A 25,644-nucleotide genomic window follows, 5' to 3' on the forward strand; every position below is an offset into this window, starting at 1 on the left:
TTCAGTTTACAGTTACAACTCTCATAATTTTTTTGAACATTCTGCTATTGACTGTAAGTTTACACTCTTAGAAAAAAGGGTTCCAAAAGGGTTCTTCAGCTGTCCCCATAGGAGAACCCTTTTTGGTTCCAGGTAGAACCATTTTTGGTTTCTACATGGACCCAAAAGGGTTTTACCTGGAACCAAATCTAGTTATTCAAAGGGTTCTCCTATGGGGACAGCTGAAGAACCCTTTTAGGGTTTAGATAGCATCTTTTTTCCTAAGAGTGCACCTAGCGCGTCGTTTTTCCCCGTTAGTGTATACTATTTATTTTGAAAAATTCTCCGCTTCCTACTTCTCTGACTAACATGTCCCTGCTTTTTTCTCGTTCCACATTGTCATATAATTGTTTTATTTTGATTGAATGAGACATGATTTTAATTCCGCTGCTGCCAAGGTTTTGTGTGTTTAAAAGTAATTTCTATTGTGTTTTGAGAAACTTCATTTGAGAGCATATTTTCGTTATCTCTAGAACATTCAAATGAATCTAGTATTATGCAAATGTGGACATAATTGATGTTTTGCATTAATTGAACAAGGCACAAAAGCACTAACAATAGTTCTGTAGAATAGTATTTTAAGATACAGTACTTTGAAGGCATTCAACAAATTATGGATTGTCCAACCAACACTGAAGACATTTTAACCTACACCCTAATTTAGGTGTCAGGCATTACACTTATTGACAATGTAGTACACTACAAACTCTTAGGGTCATTTACACACACACACACACACACACACACACACACACACACACACACACACACACACACACACACACACACACACAGTCTTGCATTTCTAACCAATTTAGGACTCCTCACATTTACATACCTTTTTAGGACCCTGCTTTCCAGACATCATAGAAGCACAGAAATTACACTCATGAGCTAGAAAAAAAATCTAATATGAGGAAATCACCGAAAGTTGCTGACTTCTTGAAAAAAGATCACTTGTAATTTTACCACCTACTTGAGACCGCACATTGCAAATCAAATCAAATCAAATTGGTCAAATACACATGGTTAGCAGACGTTAATGCGAGTGTAGCGCATTGCTTGTGCTTCTAGTTCCGACCGTGCAGTAATATCTAACAAGTAATGTAACAATTTCACAACAACTACCTTTTACACACAAGTGTAAAGGAATGAATACGAATATGTGCATATAAATATATGAATGAGCGATGGCCGAACGGCATAGGCAAGATGCAGTAGATGGTATAGAGTACAGTATATACATATGAGATGAGTAATGCAGGGTATGTAAACATTATATAAAGTGGCATTGTTTAAAGTGACTAGTGATACATTTATTACATCGATATTTGATGCATTCATTCTATTTTATGACTGAAAATATTGCATGTAGAATGCCACAATGATGCAACACGGATGGCAACTCAACGGCTGTAGTGTAGTTCTACTGTAGTGTAGTTCTACTGTAGTGTAGTTCTACTGTAAAGTATTTAAACTGGAACAACCATTTCAGTAATGGAGTCATTATATCCAAGTAACAGATTAATAGTTTAGAAAAATGTATTTTATTTTTCTGTAACATTCAAAGTCAGCAGGCTTTGTATTCTTGAGACCTTAGTCACTCCAAAAGTGAACAACCCACCTGGGAAAACTTCCCCCAAACAGAGTGAGATGGAGGACATTCATCAACTGCCTATGAGCTTAAGTCAAGTAAGTCCCATTAAATCCTCAGAGGTACACCAAGATAGAAGCATCTTATACACTTATTATCTCTGATCTGCAACTATTTTGTTGTGTACATAGAACTTTACTGCTCTCCAGTCCCTGTTTACTAGCGCTTGGGGAGAAGCAGCAATGCATTTCTCACAGTCTTGTTTTCCAGGCCTTTTTCCCATTCGGATAAAATTCATCAAGGAATCTTCAACTGCATCCACCTCTATTGTCGACCAAAACCTTTTTGTTCCTTTGGCACCTTTGGAAAGAGATGACATTATGAATGACTACATTAAATAAAGGTTGAGTACAATACAGTATGTGTTCATCTCTGTATTAACTCTACCAGGTTGCAGCTGTATCTGCAGAGAGTGTTGAGGTTAAACTAACAATCCCAACTAAATAACTACATAGAGAAGGATGTGAGAGAAGAATGTGCAATGCTGACATCAAGGCAGAGTCAATCTGTATGAAATCTAAGCCCATCAAAAGGTTTGCAATGTAATCCTTCTAATAAAAGCAATACTTATTAAATTAAGTTCCCTCACCCAGGAAAAACAATGTAAAGTGTGGTAATCCTTCTGTGTTATCATCTATCCTGACACACTAGTTCAGATCTAACGTCTTGACTTGTGTCCAATCCAAACTGAACCGTTCTGTGCTGGCATGGTTGGAAATACACTAACTGATGAAAACAGGATTGATCTGGACCAGCACAGTACCATAAGCTGACACTACAGAGTGAAAACGCACTGACTGAAGGCAGCAGGAAACATGCTTACTGTGTGAGCCTCTCCTTTGTCCCAGCTTTCCCTTGGTCATTGGCTGTTTGGCCCGAATCGCTGACATCTCTCCTGGAAAACATCAGTGGAAATCATGTCAGTTTCACCCAATCCAACCTATCAACCAATCCATAAGCGATAACTGTTGGAAAAACTCAAAATGCAGGTTTATAACAGCTGTGCCATTCAAGCCTATTGAATATGGTATGAGAGGGACGGCTACAGCCACCCAAACCCTACAGATACAGCCATGTATTGAGAGGGGAAAGCACAATACCATGCTGAAATGAAGGCAGACTCCATCCTAACCTTTTTCACACCACTGTACAATCCAAACTGAACCGTTCTGTGCTGGCATGGTTGGAAATACACTAACTGATGAAGACAAAACAGATCTGGACCAGCACAGTACGGCCAGAATACTTATGGCACCGACAGAGATGGTCGCCTCGCTTCGCGTTCTTAGGAAACTATGCAGTATTTTGTTTTTTAATGTGTTATTTCTTACATTGATACCCCAGGAAATCTTAAGTTTTATTACATACAGCCGGGAAGAACTACTGGATATAAGAGCAACGTCAACTACCAACATTAAGTCCAGGAATATGACTTTCCCAAAGCGGATCCTCTGTTTCGACTATCACCCAGGGCAATGCATCAGATCCCAGTAGGTGACCCAAAACAACGGCGCCACAGATGGCAGATGGCGCGGTCTTCTGGTCAGGCTCTGTAGACGGGCACATCGCCCACATCTCACGAGTATACTACTCGCCAATGTCCAATCTCTTGACATCAAGGTAGACGAAATTCGAGCAAGGGTTGCCTTCCAGAGAGACATCAGAGATAGTAACATTCTCTGTTTCACGGAAACATGGCTCACTCGGGATACGTTATCAGAGTACGTAGAGTCACCCGGTTTCTTCACGCATCTCAGAAACAAACATCTCTCTGGTAAGAAGAAGGGCGGGGGTGTATGCCTTATGATTAACAATTCGGGGTGTGATCATAACAACATACAGGAAACTCAAGTCCTTTTACTCACCTGACCTAGAATTCCTCACAATCAAATGCCGGCCGCATTATCTACCTAGAGAAATCTCTTCGATTATAATCACAGCCGTGTATATCCCCCCCAAGAAGATACCTCAACGGCCCTGAAAGAACTTCATTGGACTCTATGTAAACTGGAAACCACATATCCTGAGGCTGCTTTTATTGTAGATGGGGATTTTAGCGAGGCTAATCTGAAAACAAGCTCCCTAAATTTTATCAGCATATGGAATGCGTGACCCGGGCTGGCATGATTCTGGTTCATTGCTACTCTAACTTCTGCGACGTATACAAAGCCCTCCCTCGCCCTCCTTTCGCAAATCTGACCACGACTCCATTTTGTTGCTCCCAGCCTATAGACAGAAACTAAAACAGGAAACGCCTGTGCTCAGGTCTGTTCAACGCTGGTCCGACCAATCTGATTCCACGTTTCAAGATTGCTTCGGTCACGTGGACTGGGATCGAGTTTATTTGAAAGTGCATCAGTGATGTTGTACCCACGGTGACTATTAAAACCTTCCCCAACCAGAAACCGTGGATTGATGGCAGCATTCGCGCAAAACTTGAAAGCGCGAACCACTGCTTTTAATCATGGCAAGGCGACCGGAAACATGACCGAACACAAACAGTGTAGCTATTCCCTAGGCAAGGCAATCAAACAAGCTAAGCGTCAGTATAGAGACAGAGTAGAGTCGCAATTCAACGGCTCAGACACAAGACGTATGTGGCAGGGTCTACAGTCAATCACGGATTACAAAAAGAAAACCAGCCCCGTTGCGGACACCGATGTCTTGCTCCCAGACAAACTAAACAACTTCTTTGCTTGCTTTGAGGACAATACAGTGCCACTGACACGGCCCGCTACCAAAACCTGCGGGCTCTCCTTCACTGCAGCCAACGTGAGTAAAACATTTAAACGTGTTAACCCTCACAAGGCTGCTGGCCCAGACGGCATTCCTAGCCGCGTCCTCAGAGCATGCGCAGACCAGCTGGCTGGTGTGTTTACAGACATATTCAATCAATCCTTATCCCAGCCTGCTGTGCCCACATGCTTCAAGAAGGCCACCATTGTTCATGTTCCCAAGAAAGCTAAGGTAACTGAGCTAAATGACTAGCACCCCGTAGCACTCACCTCCGTCATCATGAAGTGCTTTGAGAGACTAGTCAAGGACCATATCACCTCCACCCTACCTGACACCTAGACCCACTCGAATTTGCTTACCGCACCAATAGGTCCACAGACAACGCAATCGCAATCACACTGCCCTAACCCATCTGGACAAGAGGAATACCTATGTAAGAATGTTGTTCATCGATTACAGCTCAGCATTTAACACCATAGTACCCTCCAAACTCGTCATTAAGCTCGAGACCCACCGCCCTGTGCAACTGGGACCTCGACTTCCTGACGGGCCACCCCCAGGCGGTGAGGGTAGGAAACATCTCCACCCCGCTGATCCTCAACACTGGGTCCCCACAAGGGTGCGTTCTCAGCTCTCTCCTGTACTCCCTGTTCACCCATGACTGCGTGGCCATGCACTCCTCCAACTCAATCATCAAGTTTGCAGACGACACTACAGTGGTAGGCTTGATTACCAACAACGATGAGACGGCCTACAGGGAGGAGGTGAGGGCCCTCGGAGTGTGGTGTCAGGAAAATAACCTCACACTCAACATCAACAAAACAACCTCAGGAGGCTGAAGAAATTTGGCTTGTCACCAAAAACACTCACAAACTTTTACAGATGCACAATCGAGAGCATCCTGTCGGGCTGTATCACCGCCTGGTACGGCAACTGCTCCGCCCACAACCGTAAGGCTCTCCAGAGGGTAGTGAGGTCTGCACAACGCATCACCGGGGGCAAACTACCTGCCCTCATGGACAACTACACCACCCGATGTCACAGAAAGGCCAAAAAGACCATCAAGGACAACAACCACCCGAGCCACTGCCTGTTCACCCCACTATCATCCAGAAGGCGAGGTCAGTACAGGTGCATCAAAGCTGGGACTGAAAAACAGCTTCTATCTCAAGGCCATCAGACTTACACTGACTGAAGGCAGCAGGAAACATGCTTACCGTGTGAGTCTCTCTTTTGCCCCAGCTTTCCCTTGGTCATTGGCTTTTTGGCCCGAATCACTGACATCTCTCCTGGAAAACATCAGTGGAAAACATGTAATTTTCAAACAGGACATTGTAATTAAGAATAGGTCCATGTGTATGTAAAGTATAGACATACCTGTCAGATTTTCTTCATAAAAATTGCCTTCCTCTGATGATCCTGGGACATAACCATCTACACTGTTGCCAATGCTGGTTATTGAGTCATCAGTCTTGTATCCAAGCATAGCTTTGGTCAACTGTATTGAAGAAAAAAATTATATTGGATAACTAGACAGATGACAAAGTATTTGGACACCGGCACATTTTGATTAGTTACGACTGTGCTCCTCTACTTGTTTATGTTATAATACTATGAATATGGGATGAAAGTGCACACTTGCCCATCTTTGATTTACAAAGCTGATTCACAAGAACTTACAGTATGTGCTGGTGTTGAATGACACTTTAACTTACGTATATACTGTCTGTTCTGATCAACGGTGGTGCATCATCCAACACATTGACTATCGACCCAGAAGTACTGGCAGCCTCAGAGGTACTGGCAGCCTCAGAGGTACTGGCAGCCTCAGAGGTACTGGCAGCCTCGGTGTCTGACATCTAAGGATACAATAAAATGATATTAGTCATGTGCAAATTAGGCAATAGGATATGATAACGATTCAACCATCCCCAGTATCCTCATTCTAAACAACTGACAAACCTGCGCTTCGGGATTTATCTTTTCCTTTTCAAATCTGGCCTCACAAGTTGAACTATGCTTCTTTAGATTTTACATGCGCCTTCTTAGCCTCTGCAGTGCCTTTGTAAAGGAAGACAAAAAGAATAGTTGAGACTTAATAGAATGACAAGATTGCTCGGCACACAACAGGGGATGGGCTGGGGGACACCAATGACTGTTATCATTGACTAATAGAGGTCCAACAAACATCTATTACAATTTCTGTTTTTTTAAACTACTTTCAAGGTAAAAAAGCAAGTATAAGCATAACATAAGCACATTATGCAAGTTCCTGCATGCAACTAAAGCTGAATCTGTTTTTATGGATGGACTAAAAGAGAATCAGTATGAGTGGTTTGGCTAAAGCAAGGCAAGCGTACTCTAAATACTAGGCAAATCAGAAAACATACCGCATTGGTTACTTTGTAGGTTCCTGGACTCTTATCTTCCATTATGTTTTAGATCTTAAAAAATCTGTGTAAGAAATAGGGATTTGGTTAAAGAATCTGCCAATATATGTATGTATTGTATGTATGTATTTTTCAAGACAGTGAATTGTCACAGTCCTACCAAAATTGACACTTTCCACAACCCTTATTCTTGTTGTGGTGTTTCACTCTTTTATGTGCAAAAAAAAAAAGAACTAGGAACCGCACCACGCCCCTCCCCCCACCCAAACTAATGTCCATGGTTTTCAATAAAAAAAATCTGGTCACTTATTTCTTAATTAGTTTAACATATTTCTTATTTTCATCTGAATTATTTCAATGTAAAAAACGGTATTTGGGTAAGAAAGGGCTATAAAAAACGGGCGCAACTTCAATACATGAATTTAATGAGGGGGTTTAAATATTTTAACACACATACAGGCTTATAACTTGACAAAATAGATGAAAAGGAACTGGCTTTTCTTGCTAGCTTGTTACACTATAGCAATATTATTTTCCAATGCATGTAACATTGTTAACCACAATCATGTATTCTGAATCAAAGACACGTTTACCAATTATGCTAAACTTATTAGCTAGCTTGCAACCATAGCTAGCATATTATTATTTTTTAACTAGCATGGGTAGCATGCTAACCGTTAGCTAGCACGCTAACCGTTAGCTAGCACGCTAACAGTTAGCTAGCACACTAACCGTTAGCAAGCCACAAATAACTATAAGGTAGAAACATGCAAAGTAACAATTGCGCATTAATGAATTGTTTGGATAAACCTGCCAATTTCAATCTGTCATGACGCAGTATATCTGACACAATGCGGCTTTCAGACATGTCAATGCATGTTGGATTCCACCGAAAGACATACATGACTGACATTAATTCATTAAAAATAAAGACAACGAGAACATGCATTGCTTGTCAATACACCAAATACAATTTTAGCTAAAATATTGGTTAACAGTTTAGTTAATAGCTTACCTTCTTGCATGAATGCAAACATCTGCAACCATCCTCCTCTTCCTTAAAACACGTGCTGCACAGCTACTTCAGTGGTGATCACGCTCAGGCAGGGACAGGCTTGCCAGGTCAATTTCAAATTTCTAGGAGTCTGCTCAAAACCAGACTTCAAAACCCACCTTCACTAGCACAATTTTAGCAGAATACAGGGAAATTAATGATTTTTTAAAAATGCCATGTTGGTAACGTTGCAATATAGAAGTAGTATAACAACTTCCACCTAGCGACCAAAACCTTTCACCTGCCGCAAAGTTTTAAAAGTACATCAATAAACCACAAAATAGTGTACATGGCAACCTTGGGCAGAGATTTATGCTGCAACATGGGGGAGGGGGAACTGTGTATCTTTTATTATTATTATATTTTTATTAACAACAAATCAATACAGGAAGTACATATGGGAACACAAGTATATATAAATAATATACAAAGGACAGGGGAGGGGGGGGACTGTGTTGACCTATAAAACCTTTGATAGTTTGGTACTTTTGTGCACTTTGCAGTGGGGGAGGGGCAGGACCTCAAGCGGAAATTATGGCCAGTAGATATGCATAACAATGATTCCATCAGCCCAGATTTCTGAATATGTCTGCAATGTTATTACTGTTAGCCACATTTCCTTAGACAATTTGGGTTTGTAGCTTACACAATCAGTATCAGTGAGGTGTTAAGTGCAGCTACTTGAATGGTCTGTACATGAGAGATGGAGTGGTGGATATGTACATTTTTCACTGGGGAGACTTGCTGACACAAAAGTAGCTTATGGCAGGTTAATATTCGATCTAGCAACCTAACCCATCAGCAATCAGATGAATTACCTGCCCACAGACCACTCAAACAGCCTACTGATATTAACAACAGAGAGTTATGGGGAGGGAGGTATAATCAAAATGTCTGCTTAATGCTTTTGAGGGAGCAGCAGAAAAGTGTACCCAACCTGGGGTACAACTTGCTAGAATTGGTAGTTGAAGCAGTAGTAGTAGCCATGCAATGGCAGTAGTGTTGTAGTTGAGTCACAAAAGTCAGAGTCAATTCACAAGACCCTATGGCTACTCTGAGTTGAGTCAAAGTCACCAATGTTGGAGTCAGGAGTCGAGTCACAAGTCCCTATGGCTGAAATCAGAGTCCCACTGTTTGGTCCAAGAGTTCAAGTCTAAGACAATGGGTCCATATTAACTTAATATTAAGTTATTAACCCAGTCAGATAGTGGCAGGAGGAATTTGATCAATCATTTTTCATATCCCCTTTCTTTCTGTGCCAACAAATGTTTATATGCTACAGGTCAACCAGATTGTCAGCTAGCTAGCTAATTAGGTAACATGTTGAACATGGTGTGGCTGCACAGCTTCTTCATATTTGATGTAGTCTAAATAGAAACTGAAAGACACAGACAGACAGATACACCTCTATAAACTATACTGATGTCAGATATTAGTGGCTAATGTGCACATTCTGTGGAGGTCAACTAGATCTGTTAAAAGGTCTACAGCAACAACAACACATTTTATGTTTGTGTTAGAGAGCACATAACATGCCTATCTGAATTTAACTTAATCATTTGAAATCACATATTTCAATGTTAAGCTTTGATTTGTAACATTAACTGTTTTTCAGTGCATAGTAGTCTACAAGAGTCTGTAGAACAGGTTCATATTAGTGGTACAGTTGAGTGAAAATTCCAGCCAGCAGTTGAAATTTTGATACATTGTATGACACACCCTACACTACAGCCAATCATTGAGCAGCCTCCCATCCCCCTCTCCTTTACCAGGTCATATGCTGTATATTAAGGCCACATATAAGTATTAATGAACAAACAGCTATAGACTGTACTGAAGTCAGATATTAGTGGCTAATGTTAACATTCTGTGGAGGTCAACTGCTCCTAGATCTGTTAAAAGGTCTACAGCAATAACAACACATTTTATGTTTGTGTTAGAGAGCACATAACATGCCTATCTGAATTTAACTTAATCATTTGAAATCACAAATTTCAATGTTAAGCTTTGATTTGTAACATATTAACTGTTTTTCAGTGCATAGTAGTCTACAAGAGTCTGTAGAACAGGTTCATATTAGTGGTACAGTTGAGTGAGAATTCCAGCCAGCAGTTGAAATCCACCCACAACCACAAAGTCATATACACTGCTCAAAAAAATAAAGGGAACACTAAAATAACACATCCTAGATCTGAATGAATTAAATATTCTTATTAAATACTGTTTTCTTTACATAGTTAAATGTGCTGACAACAAAATCACACAAAAATGGTCAATGGAAATCAAATTTATCAACCCATGGAGGTCTGGATTTGGAGTCACACTCAAAATTAAAGTGGAAAACCACACTACAGGCTGATCCAACTTTGATGTAATGTCCTTAAAACAAGTCAAAATGAGGCTCAGCAGTGTGTGTGGCCTCCACGTGCCTGTATGACCTTCCTACAACGCCTGGGCATGCTCCTGATGAGGTGGCGGATGGTCTCCTGAGGGATCTCCTCCCAGACCTGGACTAAAGCATCCGCCAACTCCTGGACAGTCTGTGGTGCAACGTGGTGTTGGTAGATGGAGCGAGACATGATGTCCCAGATGTGCTCAATTGGATTCAGGTCTGGGGAACGGGTGGGCCAGTCCATAGCATCAATGCCTTCCTCTTGCAGGAACTGCTGACACACTCCAGCCACATGAGGTCTAGCATTGTCTTGCATTAGGAGGAACCCAGGGCCAACCGCACCAGCATATGGTCTCACAAGGGGTCTGAGGATCTCATCTCGGTACCTAATGGCAGTCAGGCTACCTCTGGCGAGCACATGGAGGGCTGTGCAGCCCCCCAAAGAAATGCCACCCCACACCATGACTGACCCACCGCCAAACCGGTCATGCTGGAGGATGTTGCAGGCAGCAGAACGTTCTCCACGGCGTCTCCAGACTCTGTCACGTCTGTCACATGTGCTCAGTGTGAACCTGCTTTCATCTGTGAAGAGCACTGGGCGCCAGTGGCAAATTTGCCAATCTTGGTGTTCTCTGGCAAATGCCAAACGTCCTGCACGGTGTTGGGCTGTAAGCACAACCCCCACCTGTGGACGTCGGGCCCTCATACCACCCTCATGGAGTCTGTTTCTGACCGTTTGAGCAGACACATGCACATTTGTGGCCTGCTGGAGGTCATTTTGCAGGGCTCTGGCAGTGCTCCTCCTACTCCTCCTTGCACAAAGGCGGAGGTAGCGGTCCTGCTGCTGGGTTGTTGCCCTCCTACGGCCTCCTCCACGTCTCCTGATGTACTGGCCTGTCTCCTGGTAGCGCCTCCATGCTCTGGACACTACGCTGACAGACACAGCAAACCTCCTTGCCACAGCTCGCATTGATGTGCCATCCTGGATGAGCTGCACTACCTGAGCCACTTGTGTGGGTTGTAGACTCCGTCTCATGCTACCACTAGAGTGAAAGCACCGCCAGCATTCAAAAGTGAACAAAACATCACCCAGGAAGCATAGGAACTGAGAAGTGGTCTGTGGTCACCACCAGCAGAACCACTCCTTTATTGGGGGTGTCTTGCTAATTGCCTATAATTTCCACCTGTTGTCTATTCCATTTGCACAACAGCATGTGAAATTTATTGTCAATCAGTGTTGCTTCCTAAGTGGACAGTTTGATTTCACAGAAGTGTGATTGACTTGGAGTTACATTGTGTTGTTTAAGTGTTCCCTTTATTTTTTTGAGCAGTGTATATTAAGGCCAAATATAAGTCTTAATGAAGAAACTGCTATAGACAATACTGAAGTAAGATATTAGTGGCTCATGTTAACATTATGTGGAGGTCAACTGATCCTAGATCTGTGACTTTAAGTGCCTAAAGCCAACTCTAATATACAGTACCAGTCAAAAGTTTGGACACACAAACTCATTTAAGGGTTTTTCTTTATTTTTACTATTTTCTACATTGTAGAATAATAGTGAAAACATCAAAACTGAGAATAATACATATGGAATCATGTTGTAACCAAAAAAGTGTTAAACAACTCAAAATATATTTTATATTTGAGATTCTTCAAACCCTTTGCCTTGATGACAGCTTTGCACACTCTTGGCATTCTCTCACCCAGCTTCACCTGGAATGCTTTTCCAGCAGTCTTGAAGGAGTTCTCACATATGCTGAGTACTTGTTGGTTGCTTTTCCTTCACTCTACGGTCCAACTCATCCCAAACCATCTCAATTGGGTTGAGGTCGGCTGATTGTGTAGGCCAGGTCATCTGATGCAGCACTCCATCACTCTCCTTGGTCAAATAGCCCTTACACAGCCTGGAGGTGAGTTTTGGGTCATTGTCCTTTTGAAAAATAAATGATATCCCCACTAAGCGCAGACAAGATGGGATGGTGTATCGCTGCAGAATGCTGTGGTAGCCATGCTGGTTAAGTGTGCCTTAAATTCTAAATAAATCTCTGACAGTGTCACCAGCAAAGCACCACCACACCTCCTTCTCCATGCTTCACGGTGGGAACCACACATGCATAGATAATCCGTTCACCTGCTCTGCGTCTCACAAAGACACAGTTGGACCCAAACATTTCAAATTTGGACTCATCAGACCAAAGGACAGATTTCCACCGGTCTAATGTCCATTGCTAGAGTTTCTTGGGCCAAACAAGTCTCTTCTTATTTTTGGTGTCCTTTAGTAGTGGTTTCTTTGCAGCAATTCGGCCATGAAGGCCTGATTCACGCATTCTCCTCTGAACAGTTGATGTTACTTGAACTCTGGGAAGCATTTATTTGGGCTGCAATCTGAGGCTGGTAACTCTAATGAACTCATCCTCTGCAGCAGAGGTAACTCTGGTTCTTCCTTTCCTGTGGCGGTCCTCATGAGAGCCAGTTTAATTATAGCGCTTGATGGTTTTTGTGACTGCACTTGAAGAAACTTTTAAAAAGTTATTGACATTTTCCTCATTGACTGACCTTCATGCCTTAAAGTAATGATGGACTGTTGTCTCTGTTTCCTTACTTGCGCTGTTCTTGCCATAATAGGGACTTGGTATTTTACCAAATAGAGCTATCTTCTGTATACCACCCCTACCTTGTCACAACACAACTGATTGGCTCAAACGCATTAAGAAAGAAAGAAATTCCACAAATGTACTTTTAACAAGGCACACCTGTTAATTGAAATGCATTCCAGGTGACTACCTTATGAAGCTGTCAAGAGTGTGCGAAGAGAGTGCCAAGAGTGTGCGAAGCTGTCATCAAGGCAAAGGGTGTTTACTTAAAATAATGTCAAATCTCAAATATATTTTTATTTGTTTAACACTTTTTTGGTTACTATGTGATTCCATATGTGTTATTTCATAGTTTTGATGTCTACAATATTATTCTACAATGTAGAAAATAGTAAAAATATAGAATCCCTTGAATGAGTATGTGTGTCCAAACATTTGACTGGTACTGTATATCTATTTTGCGGTTGGCTAAAGCCTCAAGTATGAAGGTAGGGTGGCCACGCCCATCTCGTTTATGAACTTTATGGGGCCTAAGGCCATTTCTAATATATAGATGCTGCTATTGGCTCAGTATTCAAGTATGATGTCGGGGGTGCCACGTTGTGCCACCCAGTTAAGTTACAAGTGTCCAGGGGCAAGCCTTCTTATATCAATGGTCTGATTAGCTCGAGACTCACATACGCATCTCCCCTCATTGCCATAGACATGTTTAAGCTATGACCCCCTAGACAAATCCCCTCAATAGCTTTGAAGACTAGAAATGTACGAATACCCTTAGTTAGATAGAATTTGTAAACGTTCCAAAAAGGGCCAAAAAAAACGGATAAAAATCTGTTTTTATAATATGTACCAGTTCATGAGGGTTGCCTAATCGCACACATGACATTTTAGAAAGATGTGACCTTTTTAACCCTTTGAAACAGCCCCTATGACCCCAATTCAAGGCACTTCCGGTTGTCACAGGAAGCTGAAAATAAACACATATCCTCATTGGGGTAGGCTTTTACAGAATCCTGAGTTTCAAGTCTTTACGTTAAGAACTGACTGATTTACAGAGGGTTGAACTCAGTGTTTATACAAACTGCAGGTTGGGTATATCAAAACCACTTTTAGGGTAATTTAACCACTTCCGGTTGCTCTAGGAAGCTTAAACTCAACACAGGTAATCCTCATAGTGGCCTGATGGATTGTCATTGAAGACAGCTTGAGATGGCAATCATAACCCACATAGGCATCAGGTTGAATTTAGGGCAGCAGGCAATGTATTCCTATGGGGAGAGATGTCAATGTAAACTGTTAGAAGAAAACACCCTGTTTTCACTGTTAAGGGTTAATTCCACACTGTCAAGGTTAGGCTTGCACAGATCGGGAGGACCTTGGGAAGGTTCCTGTGATTGAATTGTGCTTCTAGCCTCAACGGTTCTGCCGCTGTCACCCAAAAGCACCTCACATTTAGGTCAGGCTTCGTTTTGGGCCTTGTGCTAAGACCTTTCTGGATGTCAATATCGTTCCCCAAAAACGTCAGAGACAGCTGCTCTTCACATATGTGGCTCTGTATATGGCCCCCAACCATAATCTGGAAATATATTAAATTCAGACTATACATGGATACATAGCACTACCTAGGTGGAACTTGTAAGTCCTCCAAAAAGAGCCAAAAAAAACGGATAAAAATCTGTTTTTATAATATGTACCGGTTCATGAGGGTTGCCTAATCACACACATGACATTTTAGAAAGATGTGACCTTTTTAACCCTTTGAAACAGCCCCTATGACCCCAATTCAAGGCACTTCCGGTTGTCACAGGAAGCTGAAAATAAACACATATCCTCATTGGGGTAGGCTTTTACAGAATCCTGAGTTTCAAGTCTTTACGTTAAGAACTGACTGATTTACAGAGGGTTGAACTCAGTGTTTATACAAACTGCAGGTTGGGTATATCAAAACCACTTTTAGGGTAATTTAACCACTTCCGGTTGCTCTAGGAAGCTTAAACTCAACACAGGTAATCCTCATAGTGGCCTGATGGATTGTCATTGAAGACAGCTTGAGATGGCAATCATAACCCACATAGGCATCAGGTTGAATTTAGGGCAGCAGGCAATGTATTCCTATGGGGAGAGATGTCAATGTAAACTGTTAGAAGAAAACACCCTGTTTTCACTGTTAAGGGTTAATTCCACACTGTCAAGGTTAGGCTTGCACAGATCGGGAGGACCTTGGGAAGGTTCCTGTGATTGAATTGTGCTTCTAGCCTCAACGGTTCTGCCGCTGTCACCCAAAAGCACCTCACATTTAGGTCAGGCTTCGTTTTGGGCCTTGTGCTAAGACCTTTCTGGATGTCAATATCGTTCCCCAAAAACATCAGAGACAGCTGCTCTTCACATATGTGGCTCTGTATATGGCCCCCAACCATAATCTGGAAATATATTAAATTCAGACTATACATGGATACATAGCACTACCTAGGTGGAACTTGTAAGTCCTCCAAAAAGAGCCAAAAAAAACGGATAAAAATCTGTTTTTATAATATGTACCGGTTCATGAGGGTTGCCTAATCACACACATGACATTTTAGAAAGATGTGACCTTTTTAACCCTTTGAAACAGCCCCTATGACCCCAATTCAAGGCACTTCCGGTTGTCACAGGAAGCTGAAAATAAACACATATCCTCATTGGGGTAGGCTTTTACAGAATCCTGAGTTTCAAGTCTTTACGTTAAGAACTGACTGATTTACAGAGGGTTGAACTCAGTGTTTATACAAACTGCAGGTTGGGTATATCAAAACCACTTTTAGGGTAATTTAACCACTTCCGGTTGCTCTAGGAAGCTTAAACTCAACACAGGTAATCCTCATAGTGGCCTGATGGATTGTCATTGAAGACAGCTTGAGATGGCAATCATAACCCACATAGGCATCAGGTTGAATTTAGGGCAGCAGGCAATGTATTCCTATGGGGAGAGATGTCAATGTAAACTGTTAGAAGAAAACACCCTGTTTTCACTGTTAAGGGTTAATTCCACACTGTCAAGGTTAGGCTTGCACAGATCGGGAGGACCTTGGGAAGGTTCCTGTGATTGAATTGTGCTTCTAGCCTCAACGGTTCTGCCGCTGTCACCCAAAAGCACCTCACATTTAGGTCAGGCTTCGTTTTGGGCCTTGTGCTAAGACCTTTCTGGATGTCAATATCGTTCCCCAAAAACGTCAGAGACAGCTGCTCTTCACATATGTGGCTCTGTATATGGCCCCCAACCATAATCTGGAAATATATTAAATTCAGACTATACATGGATACATAGCACTACCTAGGTGGAACTTGTAAGTCCTCCAAAAAGAGCCAAAAAAAACGGATAAAAATCTGTTTTTATAATATGTACCGGTTCATGAGGGTTGCCTAATCACACACATGACATTTTAGAAAGATGTGACCTTTTTAACCCTTTGAAACAGCCCCTATGACCCCAATTCAAGGCACTTCCGGTTGTCACAGGAAGCTGAAAATAAACACATATCCTCATTGGGGTAGGCTTTTACAGAATCCTGAGTTTCAAGTCTTTACGTTAAGAACTGACTGATTTACAGAGGGTTGAACTCAGTGTTTATACAAACTGCAGGTTGGGTATATCAAAACCACTTTTAGGGTAATTTAACCACTTCCGGTTGCTCTAGGAAGCTTAAACTCAACACAGGTAATCCTCATAGTGGCCTGATGGATTGTCATTGAAGACAGCTTGAGATGGCAATCATAACCCACATAGGCATCAGGTTGAATTTAGGGCAGCAGGCAATGTATTCCTATGGGGAGAGATGTCAATGTAAACTGTTAGAAGAAAACACCCTGTTTTCACTGTTAAGGGTTAATTCCACACTGTCAAGGTTAGGCTTGCACAGATCGGGAGGACCTTGGGAAGGTTCCTGTGATTGAATTGTGCTTCTAGCCTCAACGGTTCTGCCGCTGTCACCCAAAAGCACCTCACATTTAGGTCAGGCTTCGTTTTGGGCCTTGTGCTAAGACCTTTCTGGATGTCAATATCGTTCCCCAAAAACGTCAGAGACAGCTGCTCTTCACATATGTGGCTCTGTATATGGCCCCCAACCATAATCTGGAAATATATTAAATTCAGACTATACATGGATACATAGCACTACCTAGGTGGAACTTGTAAGTCCTCCAAAAAGAGCCAAAAAAAACGGATAAAAATCTGTTTTTATAATATGTACCGGTTCATGAGGGTTGCCTAATCACACACATGACATTTTAGAAAGATGTGACCTTTTTAACCCTTTGAAACAGCCCCTATGACCCCAATTCAAGGCACTTCCGGTTGTCACAGGAAGCTGAAAATAAACACATATCCTCATTGGGGTAGGCTTTTACAGAATCCTGAGTTTCAAGTCTTTACGTTAAGAACTGACTGATTTACAGAGGGTTGAACTCAGTGTTTATACAAACTGCAGGTTGGGTATATCAAAACCACTTTTAGGGTAATTTAACCACTTCCGGTTGCTCTAGGAAGCTTAAACTCAACACAGGTAATCCTCATAGTGGCCTGATGGATTGTCATTGAAGACAGCTTGAGATGGCAATCATAACCCACATAGGCATCAGGTTGAATTTAGGGCAGCAGGCAATGTATTCCTATGGGGAGAGATGTCAATGTAAACTGTTAGAAGAAAACACCCTGTTTTCACTGTTAAGGGTTAATTCCACACTGTCAAGGTTAGGCTTGCACAGATCGGGAGGACCTTGGGAAGGTTCCTGTGATTGAATTGTGCTTCTAGCCTCAACGGTTCTGCCGCTGTCACCCAAAAGCACCTCACATTTAGGTCAGGCTTCGTTTTGGGCCTTGTGCTAAGACCTTTCTGGATGTCAATATCGTTCCCCAAAAACGTCAGAGACAGCTGCTCTTCACATATGTGGCTCTGTATATGGCCCCCAACCATAATCTGGAAATATATTAAATTCAGACTATACATGGATACATAGCACTACCTAGGTGGAACTTGTAAGTCCTCCAAAAAGAGCCAAAAAAAACGGATAAAAATCTGTTTTTATAATATGTACCGGTTCATGAGGGTTGCCTAATCACACACATGACATTTTAGAAAGATGTGACCTTTTTAACCCTTTGAAACAGCCCCTATGACCCCAATTCAAGGCACTTCCGGTTGTCACAGGAAGCTGAAAATAAACACATATCCTCATTGGGGTAGGCTTTTACAGAATCCTGAGTTTCAAGTCTTTACGTTAAGAACTGACTGATTTACAGAGGGTTGAACTCAGTGTTTATACAAACTGCAGGTTGGGTATATCAAAACCACTTTTAGGGTAATTTAACCACTTCCGGTTGCTCTAGGAAGCTTAAACTCAACACAGGTAATCCTCATAGTGGCCTGATGGATTGTCATTGAAGACAGCTTGAGATGGCAATCATAACCCACATAGGCATCAGGTTGAATTTAGGGCAGCAGGCAATGTATTCCTATGGGGAGGGATGTCAATGTAAACTGTTAGAAGAAAACACCCTGTTTTCACTGTTAAGGGTTAATTCCACACTGTCAAGGTTAGGCTTGCACAGATCGGGAGGACCTTGGGAAGGTTCCTGTGATTGAATTGTGCTTCTAGCCTCAACGGTTCTGCCGCTGTCACCCAAAAGCACCTCACATTTAGGTCAGGCTTCGTTTTGGGCCTTGTGCTAAGACCTTTCTGGATGTCAATATCGTTCCCCAAAAACGTCAGAGACAGCTGCTCTTCACATATGTGGCTCTGTATATGGCCCCCAACCATAATCTGGAAATATATTAAATTCAGACTATACATGGATACATAGCACTACCTAGGTGGAACTTGTAAGTCCTCCAAAAAGAGCCAAAAAAAACGGATAAAAATCTGTTTTTATAATATGTACCGGTTCATGAGGGTTGCCTAATCACACACATGACATTTTAGAAAGATGTGACCTTTTTAACCCTTTGAAACAGCCCCTATGACCCCAATTCAAGGCACTTCCGGTTGTCACAGGAAGCTGAAAATAAACACATATCCTCATTGGGGTAGGCTTTTACAGAATCCTGAGTTTCAAGTCTTTACGTTAAGAACTGACTGATTTACAGAGGGTTGAACTCAGTGTTTATACAAACTGCAGGTTGGGTATATCAAAACCACTTTTAGGGTAATTTAACCACTTCCGGTTGCTCTAGGAAGCTTAAACTCAACACAGGTAATCCTCATAGTGGCCTGATGGATTGTCATTGAAGACAGCTTGAGATGGCAATCATAACCCACATAGGCATCAGGTTGAATTTAGGGCAGCAGGCAATGTATTCCTATGGGGAGAGATGTCAATGTAAACTGTTAGAAGAAAACACCCTGTTTTCACTGTTAAGGGTTAATTCCACACTGTCAAGGTTAGGCTTGCACAGATCGGGAGGACCTTGGGAAGGTTCCTGTGATTGAATTGTGCTTCTAGCCTCAACGGTTCTGCCGCTGTCACCCAAAAGCACCTCACATTTAGGTCAGGCTTCGTTTTGGGCCTTGTGCTAAGACCTTTCTGGATGTCAATATCGTTCCCCAAAAACGTCAGAGACAGCTGCTCTTCACATATGTGGCTCTGTATATGGCCCCAAACCATAATCTGGAAATATATTAAATTCAGACTATACATGGATACATAGCACTACCTAGGTGGAACTTGTAAGTCCTCCAAAAAGAGCCAAAAAAACCAGATAAAAATCTGTTTTTATAATATGTACCGGTTCATGAGGGTTGCCTAATCACACACATGACATTTTAGAAAGATGTGACCTTTTTAACCCTTTGAAACAGCCCCTATGACCCCAATTCAAGGCACTTCCGGTTGTCACAGGAAGCTGAAAATAAACACATATCCTCATTGGGGTAGGCTTTTACAGAATCCTGAGTTTCAAGTCTTTACGTTAAGAACTGACTGATTTACAGCGTTCGCCACAATAACATCTGCTAACCATGTGTCTTTATATACGGTATGTTATACCATATATGGCATCTTGCCTATGCCGCTCGGTCATTACTCATCCATATATTTATATGTATATATTCTATTCCATCCCTTTACTTGATTTGTGTGTATTAGGTAGTTGTTCTGGAACGGTTGTTGTTGAATTGCTAGATTACTTGTTAGATATTACTACAATGTGTCCTAAAATGGTTACAAATACAAGACTGTGTGTGTGTGTGTGTGTGACAAGAACATTTGATTTGATTTGTTTTGATACGCTGCAGTATGGTATGTTACCACCAGGTGGCTTACAAAAATACCCCCTTCTTAGGACCCTGACAGTTTTGTGTGATTTTCAAACCAGGCATATTAGCATGCTATTTGCAGGCTATTCCAATGGTTTCCCTAGTTGAGACCATGGTTTTGGACCTAACTTGGTCAAAGGTCCTAATATGGAAGGTGTTTATATAAGTTGAGGTCCTAATACGATCTCAAAAACGAGAACACACACACACACACACACACACACACACACACACACACACACACACACACACACACACAGAGAGAGAGAGAGACCTTAACCAACCCACCACAGGGACTGCTACGGTTTGAGTGTCAGGAAAAGAAAACTGTCAACATGTGACATTTCCCCCCGCTTCTTCCGTCTGATAAATTAAAGTTACACCGTGTGCACGTTGTAGTGTTGTGTAGCAGTGGAAGGGAAGGGAAGGCTGTGCTGTGCATCAGAAAGCCTGACATCGCAGCGTCGCAGGTCTCAGGAGATATCAAGCAACTAGGTCAGACTGATAATGTAATTCGCTGACTGCAAGGATCCTCAGCCCAACACATCCGGAAAGAAAAAATGACAGGAAAAAGGAAATATAGGAGGAAATATAACTTTATGATGATGTCGTTGCACTTGCTTTGTCTTAGTGTTGCTGCCTAAATAAAAACAAAAACATCTGTTATTTCACTATTTTAGGAGAGGAAACTGATGTTGTGGTGCTTTCTTCAGCAGTAGGGACATTTAACACGATCATTATCAGAATTATTATAGTATATGGTGTGTTTTAAATGATAATGGGAAAGGTAAATCACATTGATACTCTTACATCAGTTTTCAGATAAAATCAATACAATTACATATCACAATATTACTTTTGGCCAATATTATATAGATATTTGACTCCAATTATTGATACAAATAAAAAATACACAAAATATATATATTGTATATTTTTTATTTAATTTTTTTGCTACTGTAGGTAGCGTTATCTAGTGCTAGTCGGCTGTGGTTTGTTCTCCATCTTTTTAAATAGTGAAGCAACATGTTTTCTCATGCTCTCTCTTGTCTCTCTACAGCAGACATATAGTGAGCAATATGTTTGGAACATGAAATCGCAATAAAATCGCAGTATCAAAACACAATACATAAGGAAACGTGAAAATCGCAATACATAATCATGACTCAGGATATTTTTATTTATTTAACTAGGCAAGTCAGTTAACAAATTCTTACTTACAATGATGGCCTAGGAACAGTGGGTTAACTGCCTTGTTCAGGGGAAGATCAACAGATTTTTACTTTGTCAACTCGGGGATTCAATCTAGCAACCTATCGGTTGCTGGCCCACTGCTCTAACCACTAGGTTACCTGCCGCTCCCAAACGCACTTTCCCGTTGTTTTTGATATGACCCAGATGCAAACACAGGAAGCGGATAGTACAGTTCTCAATAATGTAATATAGCACGAGGCAAAGGGCTGATCGAGGACAGGCAGAGGTTTGTAATCAGATCAGAGTCATGCAGGTACAGGATGGCAGGCAGGCTCGGGGTCAGGGCAGGCAGAATGGTCAGAACCGGGAAAACTAGGAAACAAACACTTGAGAAACAGGAAAACGGGAAAGCACGCTGGTAAGACCTGACAAGAAAAGATGAACTGGCAACAGACGAACAGAGAACACAGGTATAAATGCTCAGGGGATAATGTTGAAGATGGGTGACACCTGGAGGAGGGTGGAGACAAAGACAGGTGAAACCGATCAGAGTGTGACATACATATCGTATTGGCACCTAAGTACCGTGATAATATCGTATCGTGAGGTCCCTGGCAATTCCCAGCCCTACCCACAACATCAGCCTATACTGTACATTATCCACCATACATACCGTATATCAATAACATCACAGTCTCATTCCTGGGAGGAGAGTGAGGATGAGAAGAAGTTACTGCATCAGCAAAGTGCATTTTCATTCACATGCATTATTCCAGAGAGGGTGAGGGAGAGAGAGAGAGAGAGAGAGAGAGAGCGAAGGAAAGAGCAAGAGAAGGAGAGAGAGTGAGAGATACAGCCCGACTGTGACAACTCTCCCTCTCCGCAGGTGTTGGAATCAAACGGGAGCTAAAAATAAGCCTGGCAGCTGGGAGTTATTCACAGTGACAGGAGGGGGAGGAGAGGGGTTGTGGTGGGGAATCAGGGGGTCCAGCTGGGGAGGCAGGTGTGTACGGGCTGACCGACAGAATACACATATCCCACTGTGACTTAAAGACATCTTCACTCAGATTCTGATATGTAGTCGGTGGTCTTTCTGTAGTCTTGACCTAGCCTGGTCCCAGATCTATTTTGTGCTGTCTTGCCAATTCCTATGGTTATTGTCACACCAAGACAGCAGATCTGGGTCTGGGCTAGTGTTGACTAGGGCTGTTGCGGTGACCGTATTACCGCCACACCGGCAGTCCCGAACATGAAGGCAGACAAATTCCATGTGACCGTTTAGTCACGGTAATTAGGCTTCTCCAAGCTTTGATGCCTCTGATGGTCATTAGTAGCCTACCAAACTTGCTAACTGCCTGGTACTCAGCACTCTATTGTCCCTCTAATCATTCTGACATCAATGCAAATGTTTTCAAAATGTAATCAAACACTTCATGAGAGCGCATGAGCTCATGTTGCGCAACATTTCAATAGGCTATGCAATTACACGAAAAAACAATTGTGATGGCCTCTACTAAAAAGACGGAGATTAGCTTTCTATAAGCTAGGCTTACTATATTTATTTCTAAACTTTCCTAATATTAAGCACATTGCTTAATGAAAATAAACCATGGGGAAAAGCGTCCTCCATTTGCTTTTAAGTGCATAGATGACATGTATTTTTTCCGGCTGCCACTGTTTTGATACATGTGCATGATAATGGTCCAATCTAAATCAAAATCAAGAATAGTCTGATGGGTGACAATATTAGCCTATCACTTGTGAATTATATATTATCACTCGTGAATGATGCCCAGCATAAGAAACAATGCCTTTTTTTGTGACTTTTTCTAATCATAGTTGCACACCTCATGTAGCCTAGGCCATAGGCCTATATGTTTTAATAAGGTTTGTATATAGCCTAATAGTTTATCAACATTTTAAGCTAAACGTTCTGATCTGTCGTGTCAGCCACATTGCGTTAAACAGTTTTTTTGATGCTAGTGGTTGTATTAATTTGGGATCTGTCGCATCCCACAACAGTCCCAGACTATGTTTGGAATATTTATTTATCGCACAGAATAGAATAGGTTAACCTTTGTACTATGGGGGATAGTCGATTGACATAGGCTAGTGCTTTCGCTGTTCGTTAGGCCTACTCATCTTGTTGGCTGACGAAAAGTAAATATGGACAGTTCTTCCAATATCTTCAATGTGCACATCGGAATTGGATAAGGATGCACAATGTGTCTGTCTTCACTTGTAGCCTGTGAGAAAGACCCTATCACCTGATGGAGAGCCATGTGAGTGAAAAGGTGATTCGGAGCGCTCAGCACTTAGGGAGAAGGGCACAACGACCACTGGCTGCAAAAGGCATGGAGTTACCGCCGTGAAATTTTAGGCATTATCAAGTGCTTGTCAAATTGTGAATGAGTGACTGATGTAGTGTGTACAGCCTGGGGAAAAAGCAAAGTAGAGGTCATGCCTTTCAAGCAACTTTTTTCAAATAATCATTAGAGTTGCATCTTGCAGCCTTACAATGTTTTAAAAATCAAAACACATAGCCCAACGTTTGTAGAACAACTAAAGATACATTAATAACTCTAAATTAAGCATATAGAAATAGCTATTGCTTTGTTAACCGCTCAACACAGAATAGCCGTATGTGCGCACTCCCTCAAATCGTTTGGAGAAAATATCCTTTCAATTTTATTCAGCTTTGTTCAATTGTATTCTTCATACTCTAAAATTATGCCATGGAATCAAATGTTGTCTGCTAAATGAACTAGTGTAGCCCACAGGCATTTGCCATGGCCAGATCAGGACCTAACATAAGGGCAACTCAGAGTATGCTATTCTGTTCTTCTGAAATATACTACATTTTCTTCATTTCATGCTTCTTTAGACCTGTCTAAAATAAAGAATACATTTATTGTGATGGTGTAGGCTATATTGCATGGATTTATTAGAGTTTTTAAAATGTAGATGTTCCAAAGATCTGCATCAGTGGCTTGTGTGGAAGCCAGGAGATGCTAAATGTGTTTATGTTAATTAGGCAGGTAGCCTAGTGGTTAGAGCGTTGGGGCCGTAACCAAAGTTGCTGGATCAAATCCCCAAGGTAAAAATATCTTTCTTCCCCTGAACAAGGCAGTTAACCCACTGTTCCCTGGTAGGCTGTCATTGTAAATAATAATGTTTTCTTAACTAACTTGCCTAGTTAAATAAAGATTAAATATATATATATATTTTTTAAATATACAGGACCAGGTCACCTCTATTTGTGTGATGTTCAGGCATGACAGTCCCTTGTCTGCATGGTGTTGCTAGTACTCCTTCTTGATGATTGCCCCAGGGCCAGCAGTACTGTAGATTGGAGACTTGAACCTTCCCTGACAGTTAAAGAAAAATATTTAGACTATGTTTTTCAAAAGGGATAACTTGGCAATTGGCTTTTGGTGCAAAAATGCAGTTTTCTTTCATCTCGTCGACTTGATCTGTCTCTCATGCAAATGACGTCTAGCACGTCATTTTATATCTCTGTTTTACTTTAGAACTTTTCGCTCCCGTTAGGCTGTACCCTCGCCATGGCTGGAGGCTAATCCCACGACCCTACTGCCAAACACACACACACTGATGATTGACAGCAGGGGCTTGCTATGACCCACTATTCTTGCATCAATTCAACCCCCCAACGGCCTGTGGCTATGATTAATGACTAGCTGGGTCTGCTACATTGGCGGTAGTTTTGGGCAGGGTGTGGGGTGTGTGAGGGGCCTGTGCCAGTGCCACTGTCTGCTAGGCATGGCCATAGATTGCCTGCCATATCCAGTATCCACCTCTCCAGTCCTATAGGAGCCCCTCCTCTCTCTCTGGATGATGATCCATGCAGCTAATTACTGTGATTAGGCTGATTGCTAATCCTCTCTATTGAAGGCAATAGTGGTTGACTAATGAGAAGAAGAAACTTTGCGATTGAAGTCGGAACGAAGGGTCAGGGGGTAGTGCGCTCTTAGTCAAAGCTCAAATGTAATAATTTCACAGCGTTGTGTCATATTTCTACTTTATATTATGTAAGCGGACTAAAATTAGGGTTAGGATGTAAAATAGACAGCCAACACTCTGAAGAAAGGAGATTATTGGACGTTATTAAATAGTTTTCGCTGACCCCTTGTAATACAGTGTGATGGCTCACATTGTTTTCCTCCTGTGACTGCCAAGAGCAGAGTAAGAGTTAGCAGCAGCAGGACTCAGTCGCAAGAACAGTTACCCTCCTGGGGATCTTAGGCAGCTAGTGACAGCCTCTAAACAAATCGCACTCTCC

At 41.9% G+C, this 25,644-nt stretch overlaps 2 protein-coding genes across 3 annotated transcripts in view; one reads left to right on the forward strand and one right to left on the reverse strand.

Moving 5' to 3' along the window:
• LOC120055906 (pre-B-cell leukemia transcription factor 1-like) overlaps positions 1–25,644 on the forward strand; it is an 86,245-nt gene that overhangs the window by 43,316 nt on the left and 17,285 nt on the right. The window lies entirely within an intron of this gene.
• On the reverse strand, positions 1,568–9,879 carry LOC120055907. 2 transcript variants are annotated; one of them, XM_039003949.1, is made up of 8 exons: positions 7,835–9,879; positions 6,820–6,883; positions 6,392–6,490; positions 6,145–6,288; positions 5,807–5,927; positions 5,647–5,718; positions 2,517–2,588; positions 1,568–1,993 (listed from the first exon to the last, which is right to left on the reverse strand). In XM_039003949.1, the coding sequence occupies exons 4-8, from the start codon at positions 6,286–6,288 to the stop codon at positions 1,788–1,790; spliced, it is 615 nt and encodes a 204-aa protein (XP_038859877.1). In that variant the 5' UTR covers positions 6,392–6,490; positions 6,820–6,883; positions 7,835–9,879; the 3' UTR covers positions 1,568–1,787. The 2 variants fall into 2 exon arrangements, with proteins under 2 accessions (XP_038859877.1, XP_038859876.1); XM_039003948.1 differs by having other exon boundaries at positions 6,820–9,879.

Source organism: Salvelinus namaycush, chromosome 11 (assembly GCF_016432855.1).
Source record: "Salvelinus namaycush isolate Seneca chromosome 11, SaNama_1.0, whole genome shotgun sequence".
Lineage (NCBI taxonomy): Eukaryota > Metazoa > Chordata > Actinopteri > Salmoniformes > Salmonidae > Salvelinus > Salvelinus namaycush.